This window comes from Miniopterus schreibersii (genome assembly GCF_964146895.1).
Source record: "Miniopterus schreibersii genome assembly, chromosome: 4".
In the NCBI taxonomy this organism is placed as follows: Eukaryota; Metazoa; Chordata; class Mammalia; order Chiroptera; family Miniopteridae; genus Miniopterus; species Miniopterus schreibersii.
Window position 1 is genome coordinate 101888859 of NC_138105.1, and position 17077 is coordinate 101905935.

At 61.0% G+C, this 17077-nt stretch overlaps 1 protein-coding gene across 6 annotated transcripts in view; it reads left to right on the forward strand.

Annotated features, from left to right (window-relative positions):
* The first annotated feature begins 712 nt into the window (after positions 1-712).
* Positions 713-17077, forward strand: part of PRKAR1B (protein kinase cAMP-dependent type I regulatory subunit beta) — a 79547-nt gene continuing 63182 nt past the window's right edge. Inside the window, exons 1-4 of one of the 6 annotated variants that reach the window (XM_081135287.1) lie at positions 713-856; positions 1944-2136; positions 15024-15191; positions 16009-16100. In XM_081135287.1, coding sequence (XP_080991413.1) covers positions 1966-2136; positions 15024-15191; positions 16009-16100 — 431 coding nt within the window. In that variant the 5' untranslated portion in view covers positions 713-856; positions 1944-1965. Of the gene's footprint in view, positions 874-1148; positions 1254-1943; positions 2137-5812; positions 5883-15023; positions 15192-16008; positions 16101-17077 lie in introns of those variants that run through there. The other 5 variants (XM_081135286.1, XM_081135290.1, XM_081135289.1 and 2 more) reach the window with 5 other exon arrangements.

Below are 17077 nucleotides of genomic sequence, written 5' to 3' on the forward strand. Positions count from 1 at the left end.
GAGAGGGTATGCGGGTGCCTCGGGATCAGAAGGCCATCCTCCGAGAGGGTCACCCCCATCCCAGGAAACAGCGCATGGGGAGCTCCTTGCAGTCCTGAGAGCAGGAGCCCTGGAGCATCTGTGCCCTGAAGTCCATCAGATGAAACGGCCCTTTTCTGCCGTCCTGTCCCCTAGACACCCAAAGGGGCCAGGTCAATGGGAGGAGGGGGAGGGGACATGGAGAACCAGCTGTGAGCTTAGAGGCAGCCAGGGGCTGAAATTGGTGGTGGGATGAGGTTTTGATTCAGGTGAGACTGGACTCATTCCCCAAATGCTTATCCTCCTGTAGGTGTGACCAGGCCGGGTGTGAGGGGCCTGAGGCGCGGACAGGGCCAGGGGGCACGCTGAGGGGGCTGGGCAAGCAGAAGGGAGCTCCCGGCTTGTCCACCTGAGTGTGACCCGTCCCTTCACCCTCCCGGGCGGGGAGGGCGGCCGCCCTGGCGTCCACATGGGCAGGCGAGTGTAGACGGGACGGACGGGGAGCAGGCGTCTTCCCCTGCAAGGCCTGGGCTCCCTGCTCCTGGTTTTTAGACCATTTGGGGAAAAGGTAGGGACCCCAGGCTGAGCGACACGAAGCTTCTGCCGCCACCGGGCAGAGCAGGGACAAAGCGTGACGCTGGGCGACAGGAGCGCGCGGACGGTTCATGGAGGGGCCCTGGGCCTGCGCGCCTGCGGGCGGTGGCGAGCCTTAGGGTGCCCCTGGTTCCCACTGGGCGTCTGGGCGGAGCTGCTGCCCTTAACCCAGAGAAGGGCGTCAGCTCGCCCGCCCCCGGAGGTGGGAGGCGGGCCCGGGAGCGGGCACCTGCTGGGCAGACAAGTAGGTGCGACGCCCGGGTGAGCGGGCAGGCCCTGGGCCCGGGGCAACCGGCCAGGTGGCAGTCACGGGGTGCAGGGGCGCCGGGCAGGGAGCGGGGGTGGCCCCGGCCTGGCTGCGTGGATCTGGGGCCCTGTCGGTCCCACAGAGGCCTGTCCAAGCCCATGGGATGCGCCCCCGAATGCGGAGGGGGTGGGGGTGGGGGAGGGGAGGGGCGGGGCGGGAGGCCCGGGGAAGGGGGGCTGGTCCCCGGGAGACAGGCCGCGGGCGGGAGCGGGCCGAGGGGCGGCGGGGCGCCGGGCGCCGCGGGGCGGGGAAGTCGTGACGCTGCCGCGCGCCCTCCGCCCCGCGTCCCGCGTCGTCCCCGCGGCCGCCTCCAGCCTCCGCGCCGCGCGTCCAGGTACGCGGCCAGGGACCCCGGGGATGTGGGTCTTGGGGAGCCCCGCCCCCGCGGCTGGACCCGGCCCGCGGTGCCCTCGCGGTCGGGGGCTCGGGGAGGGGCGCGGGGCTGGCGGGAGGCCGGGGGGCGCGGGGAGGGGCGCGGGGCCCGGGGAGGGGCGCGGGGCTCGGGGAGGGGCGCGGGGCTGGCGGGAGGCCGGGGGGCGCGGGGAGGGGCGCGGGGCTGGCGGGGGAGGCCGGGGGGGGGCTCAGGGGCTCTGGGAGGGGCGCGGGGCGCGGGGAGGGGCGCGGGCCCGCGGGGTCCCTGCGGCCGGGTGCGGGCGCCCGACCCGCGTCCTGCCGGGGGTTGTGACCAAGCCCGCGGCGCGGCCCAGGGCGTGCGCCCGGCCATTGTCTGCGGCCCGCCTCCCTCGTCCCCTTTCCCGTGTCTTTCTCGGGCCCGTGGCGGGACCCCTCCATCTCACGGCCCCGCGGCCCGAGGGGCGGGGCTCTACCTGCCGCAGGCCCCTAGAAAGGGGCGGGACGGGTGCAGGTGGGACCCCGGCTGCTGGGCGCCGGGCGTCCTCGGTCCCCCCGAAAGGCGGGGTCCCCGCGCCCGGGTCGGGTGGGAGGCGAGGCTTTGCGGTCAGCCCGTCGCGGGGTTTGGCCGCGACGCGGGGCGGGGGCTGAGCGGGCAGGCGTCTCCCCGCAGGACCCGGGACCCCCCGCGCAGCATGGCCTCGCCGCCCGGCCCCCCGGAGGAGGAGAGCCTGCGGGGCTGCGAGCTGTACGTGCGCGACCACGGCGTGCAGCAGGCGCTCGAGGCCTGCGTGGTGCGCCTGTGCCTGGCCCGGCCCGAGCGCCCCATGCGGTTCCTGCGCGAGCACTTCGAGAAGCTGGAGAAGGTCAGTGGTGGGCGGGCGCCCCCCCCGCAGTGCCGGCCAGCCGGCCACGCCTCCGCCCTGCGGGCCGCGGGGACCCCCTTCTGTGGCTCCCCCGAGGGCCGCGGGGCTGGACCTGCGGCCTCCCGGCCACGGGCCCCCCCGGGGCATTCAGGGCTTCCGATTTTAGGAACAGCTGCCAGCGAGGAGAGCTTGGGGGCCCTGACGGTGTCACCCAGGGACGGAGGTGGCCCCGGCCAGGTATAGATGCCCGGGCACCGGGGAGAGAAGGAATGACCCTGAGCCACGCGCCGGGGGCGTCTGAGTCTGGGCTCCGTGTTCATCTGCGTTCCTGGGGCGAAGCCGACACCGGTGGGGAAAATGCCCCTCAGATGTGTGCCTGACCCCCCACTCTGAGGGGGAGACCCCTGCTGGGTCCCAGCCGGCTGGAGAGGAGGGGACACTCGCCCTGTCCACTCATCCTGCCTTCCCTGACCCGCGGGGCCCCCCACCGGGAGCTCCCCGGGGCTACCTAAGGGAGCCGCCCTTGGCCCTGTGGCCACCGCGTAGCTGTCCCTGTCCCCGTCTCGTGGGGACTGAAGGGAACCCAGTTCAGGTTCAGGTCTGTTTTCAGCACCCGAGTCCCTGGGCCCCCACCCAGCACTGTTTTCCTTTTGACAGGGAGCCCCGGCCTAGAGGAATGAGTTTGTTTCTTCCCTGTAAAGCAATCTCTTAAAAAACATTTTAGAGCAATGCATGCCTTTTAAAGAAAATCGGAAAAGGTCAGAAGTAGAAAGAAATGAAACTCACCCGTCGCCCTCCTCGCCTGTCTCCCGCACGCGTTGTGTATTTTTGAAACACGGTTGTCATCACATTATAGACGCCATTTATGTTTCGCATTTTGTATTTATCACACGATCTTGTTCTTGTTAATCCTCCCTCCAGGATATTTTTCCCATTGATTTTTTCAGAGAGAGTGGAAAGGAGGGAGGCAGAGAGAAACATGGATGTGAGAGAGACACGTCGAGTGGTTGCCTCCCCCAAACACCCTGACCGGGGCCTGGGATCAAACCTGCAGCCCAGGCGTCTGCCCTTGACTGGGCATCAAACCCGTGACCCTCGGGTTCGAGGGCCGATGCTCTAACCACTGGGCAGCACCGGCTGGGGCTGTAGTTCATGCTTCATAGACCTCACTTTAGGTGACGGCACAAGGTTGTGCTGAGAGGATACGTTATGAGCACCTGCTGGACGATGCATCTCCCAACTGTCCCTCAGTCCCTCACGGCTGGACAGTTGGGTTGCTTCGGGGTTTTTTTGTTTTCATTTTAAGACTTTTTTTTTTTAAATATATTTTTATTGATTTCACAGAGAGGAAAGGAGAGGGAGAGAGAGAGAGAGAGAAACATCAATGATGAGAGAGTCATTGATCGGCTGCAGCCCACAACCCGGGCATGAGCCCTGACCGGGAATCGAACCCTGATCGCCTGGATCATAGGTCGATGCTCAACCGCTGAGCCACGCCCTGCTGGGCTGTTTTTTTTTAAGATTTAAAGTAATGCCACACTGGCATTTGTGCTTGGCTTTTCAGAAATGGAATCCCTGGGGTTCCCACTGCAGTTCCTGGTCTGAGGGACCTGGTTGGTGCCGCTGACACCTGCCCCCATGGCGCCTTGGCCTCCGCGCTCGCTGGCCGAGCCAGCTGTGCCTGTTTTAATGTAAAAACCTGTTTTCTGATGGATTGATGAAAATGGTCATGAGCCTGACCACTCATTTGGTTCCTTTTGAGGTCAGATTTGGAGGAATTCCAGGCCCCAAGCACCAGGACCGAGGACGGGGCTTGGGGGTCACCAGCCCCTGCTCACTTGAAGAGGGAGAACCAGGCAGGTGACACCCTTAACCTTCCCAGAGCGCGACTCGGGTAGACCTGGAGATACTTAACTTGGTTTGCTCACAGGTGACCCCAGTCGGGGCGCTAGTCTCACAGGCTGCGCCTTACGGGCCGTCCTGGGCCGGGAGCCCGACAGGAGGCTGAGGCAGGTCCAGGCCAGACTGAGCTGAGATGCTCTGTACCCTGGGGACGTGTTCAGTGGCTGGAGACATTTCGCTTGTTCCTTGGGGCAGGTGTTGCCATCTAATGGTATGTGTGTGTGTTGGGGAGGGGCAGAGACACACGGTCAGGTGGGCTGTTTGCTCTGGTGGGGGTGCTCCAGGTCTTGCGGGTGGACTGGGTATGGGGTGAAGAGGCCTGGACATGACTCCTGGGGTTTGATCTCAGCCCTTGAGTGAATGGGGGTGCACTTGGGAGGAAGGGGACAAGGGGAAGAGGCAGGGCTGGGGGGCCGGAATTAAGAGTGTGGCTCTGCACACGCAGGTGTGAGTCGTCAGGAGGCTGTGAGCTTGGAGCTGGGGGAGAGGCTGGGGCGGGACCGGCTGAGAGAGCTGATTGATCTTCCTTGCCTTGGGAGCTGGTCATCGCCTGAGGAGGTGGGGTGGCCCGGGTACAGTCCAGTGACCAGGAAGGCAGGTCTCAGCTCCAGTCTCTGCTCAGAAGCAAGGGGATTACATGGGTCCTGTTTTCTAATCGGGGTCACCGTGGGACGGCCTTAGTTTGCTGGGGCTCCTGTGATCAAGTTCCACACCCTGGGGGCTGAAACCACAGGAACGTCCTCAGTCCTAGAGGTTGGGGTTGAAGGTCTTGGTGTCTCTGCTGGTTTCTTCTGGGGCGCAGGGGGAGGCTCCGCTCCAGGCCTGTCCCCTTGCAGATGGTGGTTTGTGGCAATCCTCGGTGTTCCTTTTTTTAAAAAACTCACCAGAGGACATTTTTCCCATTGATTTTCAGAGAGTGGGAGGGAGGGGGGAGGAAGTGAGAGACATCGATGTGAGAGACCATCAACTGGATGCCTCCTGCACGCGCCCTGACTGGGGCCGGGTTGAACCCGTGGCCCTTTGGTGCAAGGGCTGACGCTCTAACCACTGAGCAATGCGGCCAGGGCCTGGGTGTCCCTTTTGTAGGGACATAGTTGCACTGGATTGGGGCCCCTGATGACCTCATGTTAATGTGATTACGCCTCATCTCCAAATACAGTCACGTGCTGAGGTGCTGGGAGTTGGGGCTCCAACAGATCTGTTTTGGGGCACAGTTCAACCCAAACAGCGGCCTCCCCAGTGTAGGCAGGGGGTGCAGGAGGCCTACACTGACCATGGCCACTGCTGATGGAAACCCTGGGGGATAGGCATTCCTGCCTCTGCTGAAGGGAATGGAGGTAACACCTGAGTGCAGAGAAAGCTTTTGACCTCGCAGTATGCCAGGGGCAGGACCACAGTCTGTTTCTGTTGGTTTTTTAAGAGCTGATAGGTGCAGGCTTCGGGGCGATTTTGTGAATTCTCTGAAATTGTATGCATGCTTTTATCAGTGGGTGCATCTTCCCGGGGAGAAAATCCGGAGTTCGCAGTGGATTCTCAGAGGATCTGCGATCCTCAGGCGTAAAGTCCCTGAGAGCCTTGCCATCGCAGGCAGGCGCCTGTGCCCTCTGTGAGGGCCTGGACACTCGGCTGCTGTGTAGTGATAAGGGGCCAGGAAATGCTCCTTCCTCCAGGAGGCTGGAGATCAGGGACTCGGGAGCAGGGGCGGAAGCCCTGTCCCAAGCAGGAAGGTGTGTGGAGCCCGAAGCTGGGAGGGCGTCGCCGGGCCCGCACAGACCAGCAGGATGGCCCAGCTCTCCGGGCACTGCCCTGGCCAGCTGAGCCCGGCCCCTGGTGCTCCGGCCTCGGTGAGTGTGTGCGTCCTCTCGGGCCAGCTGCTCTGAGGCGGAGACTTAAGGGGGTAGGATATAGGTGTCCTCTGACAAACACAGCCTTCGGAGCATCTGCAGGACACGGTCTTTCAGGAGGTCGTGTGATGATAAAGCCATTCTCCTTCCACCGTGAATTTTAAATGCCATAGGAAAGCTCTCCTGCACCCAGCCCTGCGTGCTCCCGAGGACTTGTCTTGCTTTGCGGATGTGGGTAGTGGTGTGCATGCATTGTTTTGGTTTGGTTTTTCTTTTTATTACCATTTTTCATTGTGGTAAAAGATACGTAACGTAAATTTACCGTTTTGACTATTTTTTACGTGTCCATTTCAGTGGCATTAGGTGCATTCACATTGCTCTGTGTCCTTTCAGTAGCATTTTTAGGGCATCTTATGGCCCTGAAATAGTCTGTCATGGGGACGTGGCATAGCTTTTTCTTTCCATTGCTTTGTGTTTGACGGCTTTCAGGTGTGTTTTTCTCCAGATGACATCTTTATTTGAAGGAAATGATTGAAAAGGAAACGGAGGCTGTGGCAGCTGCCTCGGGGGCAGACGCTGGGCCAGGTCCCGGGGCGGGCACTAGGTTAGAGCCGCTGCACACTGGCTCTCGGACCATCTCACCAGTTCCCTCCAAAGGAGCGGAGGAGTTCACGGTGGTTTCCCGGCGTGGGTGACCCGCTGTTTTCCCAAGTCCTCACCGACAGCGGCTTCCGTGACCTGTTTTTGTCCCTTCCTGCTGGCAGGGCGCCTTCTCCTGAGTATTGGCCCAGCAGTGGGTTTTCCCTCCTCCGTTGGTGAACTAATCTGACGACCCAGGCTGACTCTTTGGTCTTTAATGAAACTCACAGGTCACGTTGTGCTCACTGTGGGATGAGCGGACACACCTGGGAAGGGAGAAGCCGGGCCGGCCCCCCCGAGAGGCCCGTCTGGAAGCGAATTCCATACGACTCAGATAACCGCTCCCAGAGGCCATGGCCTGACCTGGGCTCGGGTGAGCCTGGCAGCTCCGTTTTGGAGTTCAGTGCGTGCCAGCGGGCGGCGGACAGGCATATGTCGGGTGGGCTGGTTTATTGAGCTCCCGAGGGTCTGGAGGGCAAACTCGTCCACCCATCCGTCTGTCCCTCCCACCACTGCTTAGAGCATACCCGGGCCTCCTGGGTGCAGGGTGGCCACTGGGGACGCCCAGGTGGAAGCAACGCGGTCACGGACACATGGTAGGCGGTGTCCTGAGCTGTCTAAATAGAGAAACAAATGCACGAGAGTTTGTTTTGTTTTGTTTTGTTTTGTTTTTAACTGAAAAGAGTGGCCTGTTGTGTGGGGAAAAGGCCTGGAGAACAGAGTGAAATGAAACCTGCCCCCGTCCTCCCCCGAGCCGCCTCCCTGCTTGTTTGCTGGGATTTTTCGGGAGCCTTACGCACGTGTATGTGGACGTGGCTCCCTTTGGATCGCACGCTGTGAGCCTGCGCCAGGGGCCTTGCTCCTGTTCCCTCTGCTGATGCTGGGAAGAGCCGGGGCTCCAGGCGGGCGCAGGGAACCCACGGCCTCACCTTTAAACACTATCGTTGAATTTAGGTGAAGTAACATTCTCTGTCTTTGGTGTATAACTCCATGAGTTTAAATAAGTTTTGTATTGAATTTATTGGGGTGACATTGGTTACAGTTCTATATACGTCATTTGTACACTGTGTTGTGTGTTCACCACCCCAGGTCAAGTCTCCTTCCATCTCCATGTATCCCCCCTTTACCCTCTCCACCCCCACCCCTCTTCCCTCTGGTCATCACCATACTGTTGTGTGTGAGGGTTTTTTTCTTTTTTTAATCCCTGCACCTTTTTCATCCAGCCCCCCAACCCCCAACTCCATGAATTTTGACAGACGTGTATAGACTTGTAGCCCAGGTGTGTTGGCCTGTACACGGGGCCCAGGTGTGTTGTGGGCTGTACACGGGCCCGGGTGTGTTGTGGGCTGTGCACGGGCCCGGGTGTGTGGTGGGCTGTGCATGGGCCCGGGTGTGTGGTGGGCTGTACACGGGCCCGGGTGTGGCGGGCTGTGCACGGGGCCCGGGTGTGCGGCGGGCTGTGCACGGGGCCGGGTGTGTTGTGGGCTGTGCACGGGCCCGGGTGTGTTGTGGGCTGTGCACGGGCCCGGGTGTGTTGTGGGCTGTGCACGGGCCCGGGTGTGTTGTGGGCTGTGCATGGGGCCGGGTGTGGTGGGCTGTGCACGGGCCCGGGTGTGTTGTGGGCTGTGCACGGGCCCGGTGTGGTGGGCTGTACTCGGGGCCCGGTGTGTTGTGGGCTGTGCATGGGGCCGGGTGTGGTGGGCTGTGCACAGGGCCCGGGTGTGTTGCGGGCTGTGCACAGGGCCCGGGTGTGTTGCGGGCTGTGCACGGGCCCGGGTGTGTTGCGGGCTGTGCACGGGCCCGGGTGTGTTGCGGGCTGTGCACGGGCCCGGGTGTGTTGCGGGCTGTGCACGGGCCCGGGTGTGTGGTGGGCTGTGCACGGGCCCGGGTGTGTGGTGGGCTGTGCACGGGCCCGGGTGTGTGGTGGGCTGTGCACGGGCCCGGGTGTGTGGTGGGCTGTGCACGGGCCCGGGTGTGTGGTGGGCTGTGCACGGGCCCGGGTGTGTGGCGGGCTGTGCACGGGCCCGGGTGTGTCCGGGTGTGTTGTGGGCTGTGCACGGGCCCGGGTGTGTCCGGGTGTGTTGCGGGCCGTGCACGGGGCCGGGTGTGTTGTGGGCTGTGCACGGGCCCGGGTGTGTCCGGGTGTGTTGTGGGCTGTGCATGGGCCTGGGTGTGTTGTGGGCTGTGCACGGGCCCGGGTGTGTGGTGGGCTGTGCACGGGGCCGGGTGTGTTGTGGGCTGTGCATGGGGCCGGGTGTGGCGGGCCGTGCACGGGGCCGGGTGTGCCTGGGTGTGTTGTGGGCTGTGCACGGGCCCGGGTGTGTCCGGGTGTGTTGTGGGCTGTGCACGGGCCCGGGTGTGTCCGGGTGTGTTGTGGGCTGTGCATGGGCCTGGGTGTGTTGTGGGCTGTGCACGGGCCCGGGTGTGTTGTGGGCTGTGCATGGGGCCGGGTGTGGCGGGCCGTGCACGGGGCCGGGTGTGCCTGGGTGTGTTGTGGGCTGTGCACGGGCCCGGGTGTGTCCGGGTGTGTTGTGGGCTGTGCACGGGCCCGGGTGTGTCCGGGTGTGTGGTGGGCTGTGCACAGGGCCCGGGTGTGTCCGGGTGTGTTGTGGGCTGTGCATGGGCCTGGGTGTGTTGTGGGCTGTGCACGGGCCCGGGTGTGGCGAGCTGTGCACGGGCCGGGCGTGCCGGGCTGTCCCGTTTAGCTGTGTGCGGGTCCCTCTCTGACGTCGCACAGCGACAGCATCGCCTCACCGCGCGCTTCTCAGAACAGGCTCCCCTGTGAGCAGCCGACGCCTGTAGCGGGATTTCAAGTGGTTTCGTTTTGCGTTTCCCGGCGACGTGGCGGCCGAGCGTGTTTTCATGCACTTCTCTGCCTGGGCTTCCCTCTCCCGTGCACTGTCTGTTCACGTCTCCTCTCCTTTCCCACTCGGTCGTTTCTGACTGCTGAGCGTGAAGGTCGTCTGTGTCCTGGGCTTGTGCCCTTTCCGGCCCGGACGCCGTTCTGTCAGGCGCGCTTTGCGGACATCGCCCCGCCGTGGCTGGTCTTCTCTTCCCGACAGCGTCTCCCACAGAGCAGGCCTTTTACTGTGGAAGTCCAGTTTGTCAAATACATTTTAAGTAGCTCGTGCTTCTGTGTTTCAGGTTTATCTAAGGGCTCTCCCCCGAGTTAGGTGCACCTTTGCCACCTGTCAGCGCCCACCTGTCTGCGGGCCTGGCCCTGCCCTGCGGGCGGGCTCGGGCCTGTCCTGCCAGGGGCGCCACGCCGTCCGAGCATCGCGTCCGTCAGTGAGTATGTCAGGTGCTGTGTCTTCCAACCTTGTTCTTTCTCAGAATTGTGTTTTCTGCTGTGGCTTCTTTGCCTTTCCAGGCACGTGTTAGAAAGACCCTGGTGACAGACCGGAAAGTCCTCCTGTGGTTTTGGTTGGGGCTACGTGGGGTGTCTGAACCAACCTGGGGAGAACGGACGGGTTAACAGGACAGACTCTTCTACCCTGAACTCAGAATATCTCTGTTTAATTAGGTCTTTCATCAATGGAAGAAAAACACTTCTTGTGTTTTTTTTACAGAGTCGTCGTATATGTTGTTTATTTATTACTATTTCAGTTTTTAAAATTTTAGTTTTCAGTTACAACTTACATCCCGGGTTATTTTGTGTTAGTTCCAGGTGTACAGCCTCGTGGTCAGATGGTCACGTCCTTTCCGAAGTGTTCCCCCGGTATTCCCAGCGCCCACCTGGCACCGTGCGTCGTTGCGACATTACTGACTGCGTGCCCTGTGCTGTGCTCTATTTCACTTCTTATTCTAAGTGGTACTTTAACAAAATACAGAGCCATTTCAGGTTCACGTAAAAATTGAGCGTAAAGTACAGAGAGTTCCCGTAACCCGCCGCCTCCCGCGGTTTCCTGATTATGAACGTTTGCGTTACTGTGGTGCAGTTGCTGCAGATGGTGGCGCATTGCTGTTAGCTGGAGCCCGTAGCTCACGCCCGTGCGCGTCTGTGGCACTGCGCCGGCGTCACGGTGTCACATCGGTGGCTCTCCTGCCCTGAGGTCCCTGTGCGCCATCGGTGCATCCCCGTGTCTCCCCCAAGCCCCTGCCAACCACTGATTTTTTTTTTTAAATCCTTACCCAAGGGTATGTTTTTTACTGATTTTTAGAGGAAGGGGGAGAGAGAGAGAGAAGCTTCCGTGGCTCCTTCCTGCACGTGCCCTGGCCGGGGACTGAGCCCCCAACCTTTGGTGTGCGGGGCGGCTCGGCTGGGGCACGGCCACTGACCCTTTCATTGTCTTTGTGATTTTCCTTTTCCAGAGTGTCGCACAGTTGGCCTCGCACGGCCCGGAGCTTCTCAGACGGGCCTCTGTCGCGTCGTCGCGTGCAGCTAGTGTTCCCTGGGCCTTTTCACGGCTGGCAGCTCCCTTCTCTTGGCTGCTGCGTAATATTCCGCCCTCTGCGGACCACAGCTTGTTTACCCATCGCCTGCGGAAGGGCGTCTGGGTGGCTTCCAGGTCCTGGCGATGAGGAACACAGTTCCTGGGAACGTCCGTGTGCAGCCTGTGGGCCCGTCGGGGTCGGGCACCACGGGGTGCACCCTGGGCACCCTGACGGCCGAGAACCACGAGGCCCGAAGCCGCAGCCTCTCAGCCCTGCCCTGTGGGAGCCGCGCCCCGGGGGGGGGCTGCTTGGGTGTCTGTCCCCTCAGTGCTGGGACCCCGGGTGCTGCCCTACTGTGTGGCCCCCTCCTCCCTGTCCCCAGGGACCCTCTCTCCCGGCCCAAGGCTGGACGCTGCTCCGCTGGCAGGGACCTGCTTCTCTCAGGACACCTCCCGGTTCCTCCGCGGGTGATAAAGCCACTGGCACAGGGACGGCCAGAACCTCCAGATAGGACTTGCCAGTGTTCCTACATCGCTTTTTATTTCCAGAACGATTTTATAACTAAATGACTTTATAACTATAATTTTATAACGTCAATAATGGAGAAGTTGCCCTGGCCGGAGTGGCTCAGTGGTTGGAGTGTTGGAGGGTCATGGGTTCGATTCCCGGTCAAGGGCACATCCCTGGGTTTCAGGTTTGATCCCCTCCCCTGGTCAGGGCTTGTGTGGAAGGCAACCAGTCGATGTGTCTGTCTCATCGATGTCTCTCCCCACCCTTTCCCTTCTACTCTCTCTAAAAAAAAAAAATCAATGGAAAAAATATCCTCACTCCTCTGGGTTTGGCTTAAAAAAATGGAAAAGTCAATTTGGAAAGAAATCTGTGCCCACACTGTGCTTTTCTCGTCGCGTTTCCATCCGTCTCACTTTTTACATACTCGTGAGTTACACGTGAGCGCGGTCCCGTGTCCGTGCCCCCCCCCCCGTGTCACACATGTGACTGCACGGAAAGTGCGTTTCCCACGAGGGGACAGGACGGCCGACCGCGGCAGCTGTCGCCTGCTGTCCACCGTGTCCCCAGCTCAGCGCACGGCCTGTCCGCTCGCCCCGGGCACAGCGGTGTCTTTATGCCGAGTGGCTCAGCTGTGAGCATCTGTCCAGACCCGAGTCTCAGGCTCGGAGTCGAGGCAGCCGCAGCTGTTCCTCCCCCGTAGACGCATTTTCATGCGATGAGACAGCCGCCCGCGGGGCCGGGGCGCGGAGAACACGTTTTCTCAACGGGGGCTTAAAGCTTTCAGCAGTGACTGAGGGATATGACGAGAGGGTGGCTCCCCCAAGCCTTAGGAAAGTAAGAAAGGACAGAAGGGGAAGAAACAGCCACGTCTCATCTAACCTCTCGAGAGCCAGTCACACCTGGTGTCCCGGGGGCCGCCCCTTCCTGGGGTGGCTCTCCCCCCTCAGCCCCACGCGTGGGATAAAGTTGACCCGCTGGATGCGCTTTTTAGATTGATAGACTATTTAGGTATTAGTTTATCTTAATCCTTACCCTAGGATATCTTTCCCGTTGCCTTTCAGGGGGCGGGGGGGGGACACATCAACTGGTTGCCTCCCGCACGTGCCCTGACCAGGGCCGGGGATCGAGCCTGCGATGGAGGTTGGGCCCTTGGCCAGAATCAAACCCGGACCCTTCAGTCCACAGGCCGACGCTCCAACCACTGGGCCAAACGGCCGGGGCTAAAACGATGGACTATTTTTAGAGACGCTTTTAGGTCTGCAGACAAATTGAGCAGAAAGTACAGGGTCCCACGTTCCCCCCGCCGCCCCCGCGTTATTAATATTCCCCGTCAGCGTTGACGGTGAACCCGTCGTGAAAACCGTGAACCGGCCTCACAGGCGGCGCCGAAAGTAGGCTTACGGTTGTTGGTATGGAAAACGGTGCAGAAACTAACAAATCGCGACGCAGGAATAAGCTGTGTCTCCCGCACGCGCAGCCGAAAGCCCCCTTCGCCCACCCGCGTTGCGACCAGGCCGGGCAGCCTGGGAAGCGCGGGCCACCTGCGCAGGTCGGAGCGTCAGCACCCAGGTGCGCACGGTGGGACGTGGTGCCTGAAGGTATCCCGGGATGAGTTCAGATCGTTTTCTCAAAAACCACGTTCTTTGACCAAAATCCAATAAAGTTACAAATTATTATTAAGAAGCCAGAGAGAGAGCCGGTCTCCCCGTGTTTGGAAACGGACAGTGGGCTTCGTGTTATTTGTTGGTTAAAGAAGAGCGACCTTTCTCGTCTGCCTTGTTGGGCCGAGGCTCCTTCGGGACCCTCTTTCTCTGTTCCCGTCTACGCGGCCTGGCGGGCGGAAGGCGCTCCGTCAGTGACCGAGGCTGTTTCTTTCCTCGCCTGGCGCTGAATGGCTGTGCGCCCCGGACATGGCCGTTGCCCTCTCTGGGCCTCAGTTTCCCCACCTCAGCCGTCCTGCCTTCCTCTCTGAGACCGACAGCTGAGAGGAAGGCTGTGGCTCCTGGGTGGGGCTGGAGAGCATCACCCCCGCCCCAGACCCAGGTCCTCAGGTGTGCAGACTCCTCCTCCCGGAAGGCACCCCATGGCGTGCGAGCTGGAGCGAAGGCGCAGGATGCGTGACTAACTGCCCCTGGAGATGCCCGGAGAGGGGCAGGATGGCTGGGTCCTCACCCAGTGGGGTGGAGCGTGGAGCGGAGACCCCTCCTCCCAGGGTCTCCAGAGGGCACGCTCCGTTCCGAGTGGCCCCCAGATCCTGCCCCTCCCCACCCAGTGTTTCCTTTCTGGGCTGCGAGCCTGTCCCCCGCCTCATGTAGGGAAATTGAGGTCAGAAGAAGACAGTGACCATGGTCCAGGGAGAGCGTGGCCCCGGGGACCAAGGGGGACAGTCCCTGGAGCTGTGCTGCCCAGTTCAGAGGCAGATGCTGGCCTCAGAGCTTTCTGGAAACGTGGTTCCCACACCATAACCGTTGTTAGGAAGACCCCCTTGGCCGGAAAACCCAGACTGACCCCCTGCCCTGACCATCCCGCCGCTCGGACAATTCATCAACTGGAAACAGGAGACAGGAAGGGGGTTTGCTAAAAATGAGAGGTTTTCCTGGAATCTCGAGGGATTGGGGACGGGATGCCATCCAGAAATAACGGTATCTGCCACGCCCCGGCCCCCCACGTGGGGCCACCTGTATCCTGCCTGACTTGAATGGAAAGCCGTTTCTTTGCCAGCTAGGTGACGCTTACTGGTCCAAAATGGGGCCTGGACCTGGCTTCTGGTGGCTGCAGGGAGGTTCTGGGCCAGCCTCTCGCCTGTAAGGGAACCCTGCTGGCTCCCTTCTGCGTTTCCAAGTGGCCCCGTCTGTCAGCCTTCAGAGCCCTCGTTGAAGCCTCCTGGGTTTCCTGAGCTGCTGACAGGGCTGCTTTATTTGATCACAATCCCTTTGCTGCTGACACTCCCAGGGGCCATCCTGCCAGAAACCCTGACTCCACCCATGCCTCCCGCGGTGAGCAGGTGATGTGGATGGCATGGCAGGCCCGTGGCTGAGTCGTGGCGCTTTCTCTGTAGGTGCTGAGGTGTGTGGGGTCAGCCCGCTTTCTCCTGCCCCGTGGTCCCTGGGACCCTGAGCTCCGACTCCCAGTAGCTGAGCGCAGCTGAGTGTGGTCTGTGGTCATGACGTTTGTACAACGTGGGGACTCGGGGCTCAGAACCCTGTCTTGGCTCCGTTAGGTCACCCATTTCCCTGTCCACTCCTTCCTTCATCCGTCCACTCCTGCATTCACTCGTTGCTCTTACCAGTGCTTGTAGCTCCGCACCTTGTGTGGGGGAGGCCACAGTCGTGACGTGAACTCCAACAGGTATGGACGCAAATGCTTTGCAGGTGGTGGGAGGGAGGGAGAGCCGATAGGAAGGCTTCTTGTTGGAGGTGACATTGAAATGGGCCTTGAAGCGTGTGTAGGAGTTCACCAGGGATGCCCTTGGCAGGTGGGCAGTGAGGTGGAGGAAACCCTGCATCCCTATGTCCGCTCTCCCCCCAGCTCCCCTGGCTCCTGGCTCGCCTGAGAGCGGACAGGCCCCTGGGCATTGCTGCCACTGTGTCACCTCCTCTCCCTGTCTTCCCCCCACAGGAAGAGAACAGACAGATTTTGGCTCAGAAGTCAGCCTCTCAGTCCGACTCACACGACGAGGAGGTCTCCCCGACACTGCCGAACCCCGTGGTGAAAGCCCGCTGCCGCCGCGGGGGCGTGAGCGCCGAGGTGTACACAGAGGAGGATGCCGTGTCCTACGTGCGGAAGGTGGGCTCGGGGCCTGGGTGGGTGGCTGTCGTCATGGCCACTGCTGCCACCGGCCAGCACCGTGTGCCTGAGGCGCTCCTGGGGGGTCTCCCTGCCCCCTGGGATCCTGCCAGGCCCAGGGAGGGGACGGGACACGGCCGTGGCTGTGGGTGGAGGCTCCGCATCCTGGCTCTGTGGTTTTCGTTTTCCTGGCCTTCGAGCCCTAGAGGCTGGACCAACTCAGAGCCTGCCTGCTGGTCCCGCACCCCCACCCTGGACTTCAGCACCCCCCCCCCCCGTTCCTCTGTGGACAGGGCTGAAGCCACCCCAGGTCACCACAGATGCCCCTGCCCTCCCCTCCCTGCCGCCCCTGCCCTCCCGCTCCCCCTCCCCTCCCTCCTTTTCTGTTTATTTATTTATGTTAATTCTCACTCGAGGATATTTTTCCAGTGATTTTTTTTTTTAGAGAGAGAGTGGAAGGGAAGGCGGAAGGGGAAGGAGAGAGAAACAGTGATGTGAGAGAGACACATGGATGGGTTGCCTCCTGCACACGCCCCGGCTGGGGGGGGGATCGAACCTGCAACCCAGGTACGTGCCCTTGACTGGGAATCGAACCCAAGACCCTTCAGCGCCTGAGGCGATGCTCTAACCCTGAGTCACACCGGCCAGGGCTCTTTTCTGTTTTATTTTTTAAAATTATAAATGTTGCGGCACACCTCACATCGCAGGCCGTTGATCTTGACCTTGACCTGAAAACATCAGGGTGAAGGTGGAACAGTGTGGTCTGAGTCAGGGCCAGGTGCCCCCAGGAGCCTGACTGTCGGTGGCTCCCCCACAGGTCATCCCCAAGGACTACAAGACCATGACGGCGCTGGCCAAAGCCATCTCCAAGAACGTGCTGTTCGCTCACCTGGACGACAACGAGAGAAGGTAGGAACCAGGAAGGGGCTGGGGCAGGACCGACGGCCCTTCCCGGGCCCCGCTGGTCACGGCCGTGAATCCCGGTGACACCCGTCTGGAGGGCACGTGTGTCACAGAGCAGAGGCAAGGTCCAGAATAAAGCACTGTGAGCACCTGGCCTCCCTCCTCAAACGCTGGGCCAGCACCTGAAGCCCCCCCCACCTGTCCCAGGAAGGCCCCTGTCATCCCCTTTGTCCTGGTCACCATGGGCTAATTGTCCAGCATCTTCCACATGCGAGGATCCACCTTGTCTGCCCTGAGCGCACTGCCCATGGGGAGGTGGGGCTGAAATGCTTGTCCAGCTGCTCCTGCCCGGGGTCTTGAGGAAGGTGACTGCGCCCGAAAGTGACAGTCACATGGCCTAGAAGGGCCTCGGGAGTGGACGTGGGGCCTCTGAGCTGTGAAGGGGCAGGGAGGCTGTGCTTGGGGATTGTGACCATATCAATAACTAGAAAAATTGGAAAAATCCTGATAAGACAAAAAACAAAACATGTCCCGCATCATCCGGCTCGTAGAGATAACCGTGGGGAACACTTTAGGGCTGTCCTAAGGGTTTATTTCATGTGCGCAGCCTAACTCTTGTCTCAGACGGAATCACGTTGTATGAGGTTTTGTCGAGCTCACTGGGTGGGAGCATCTCTGGGTGAAGGCGCCGAAGTGGTTTGTAGGTTTCATTTCTCTAGAGGTGCTGACGGACTGGGCATCTTTGGGGATCAGTAGCATTTTGATGACGTGACCATCCCTGTCTGCTCACCTTTGGGTACCTAAGATAAATCCCTCGGCGTGGATCGAGGGGCATATGACATTTAAAAAGTTCTTTTTTTCTCTTTTTTTTAAATCCTCACCTGAAGATATTCTTTCCATTGATTTTTAGAGAGAGTGGAAGGGAGGGGGAGAGAAACATGGATGTGAGAGAGAGACACCAGTTGGTTGCCTCCTGCAATCGC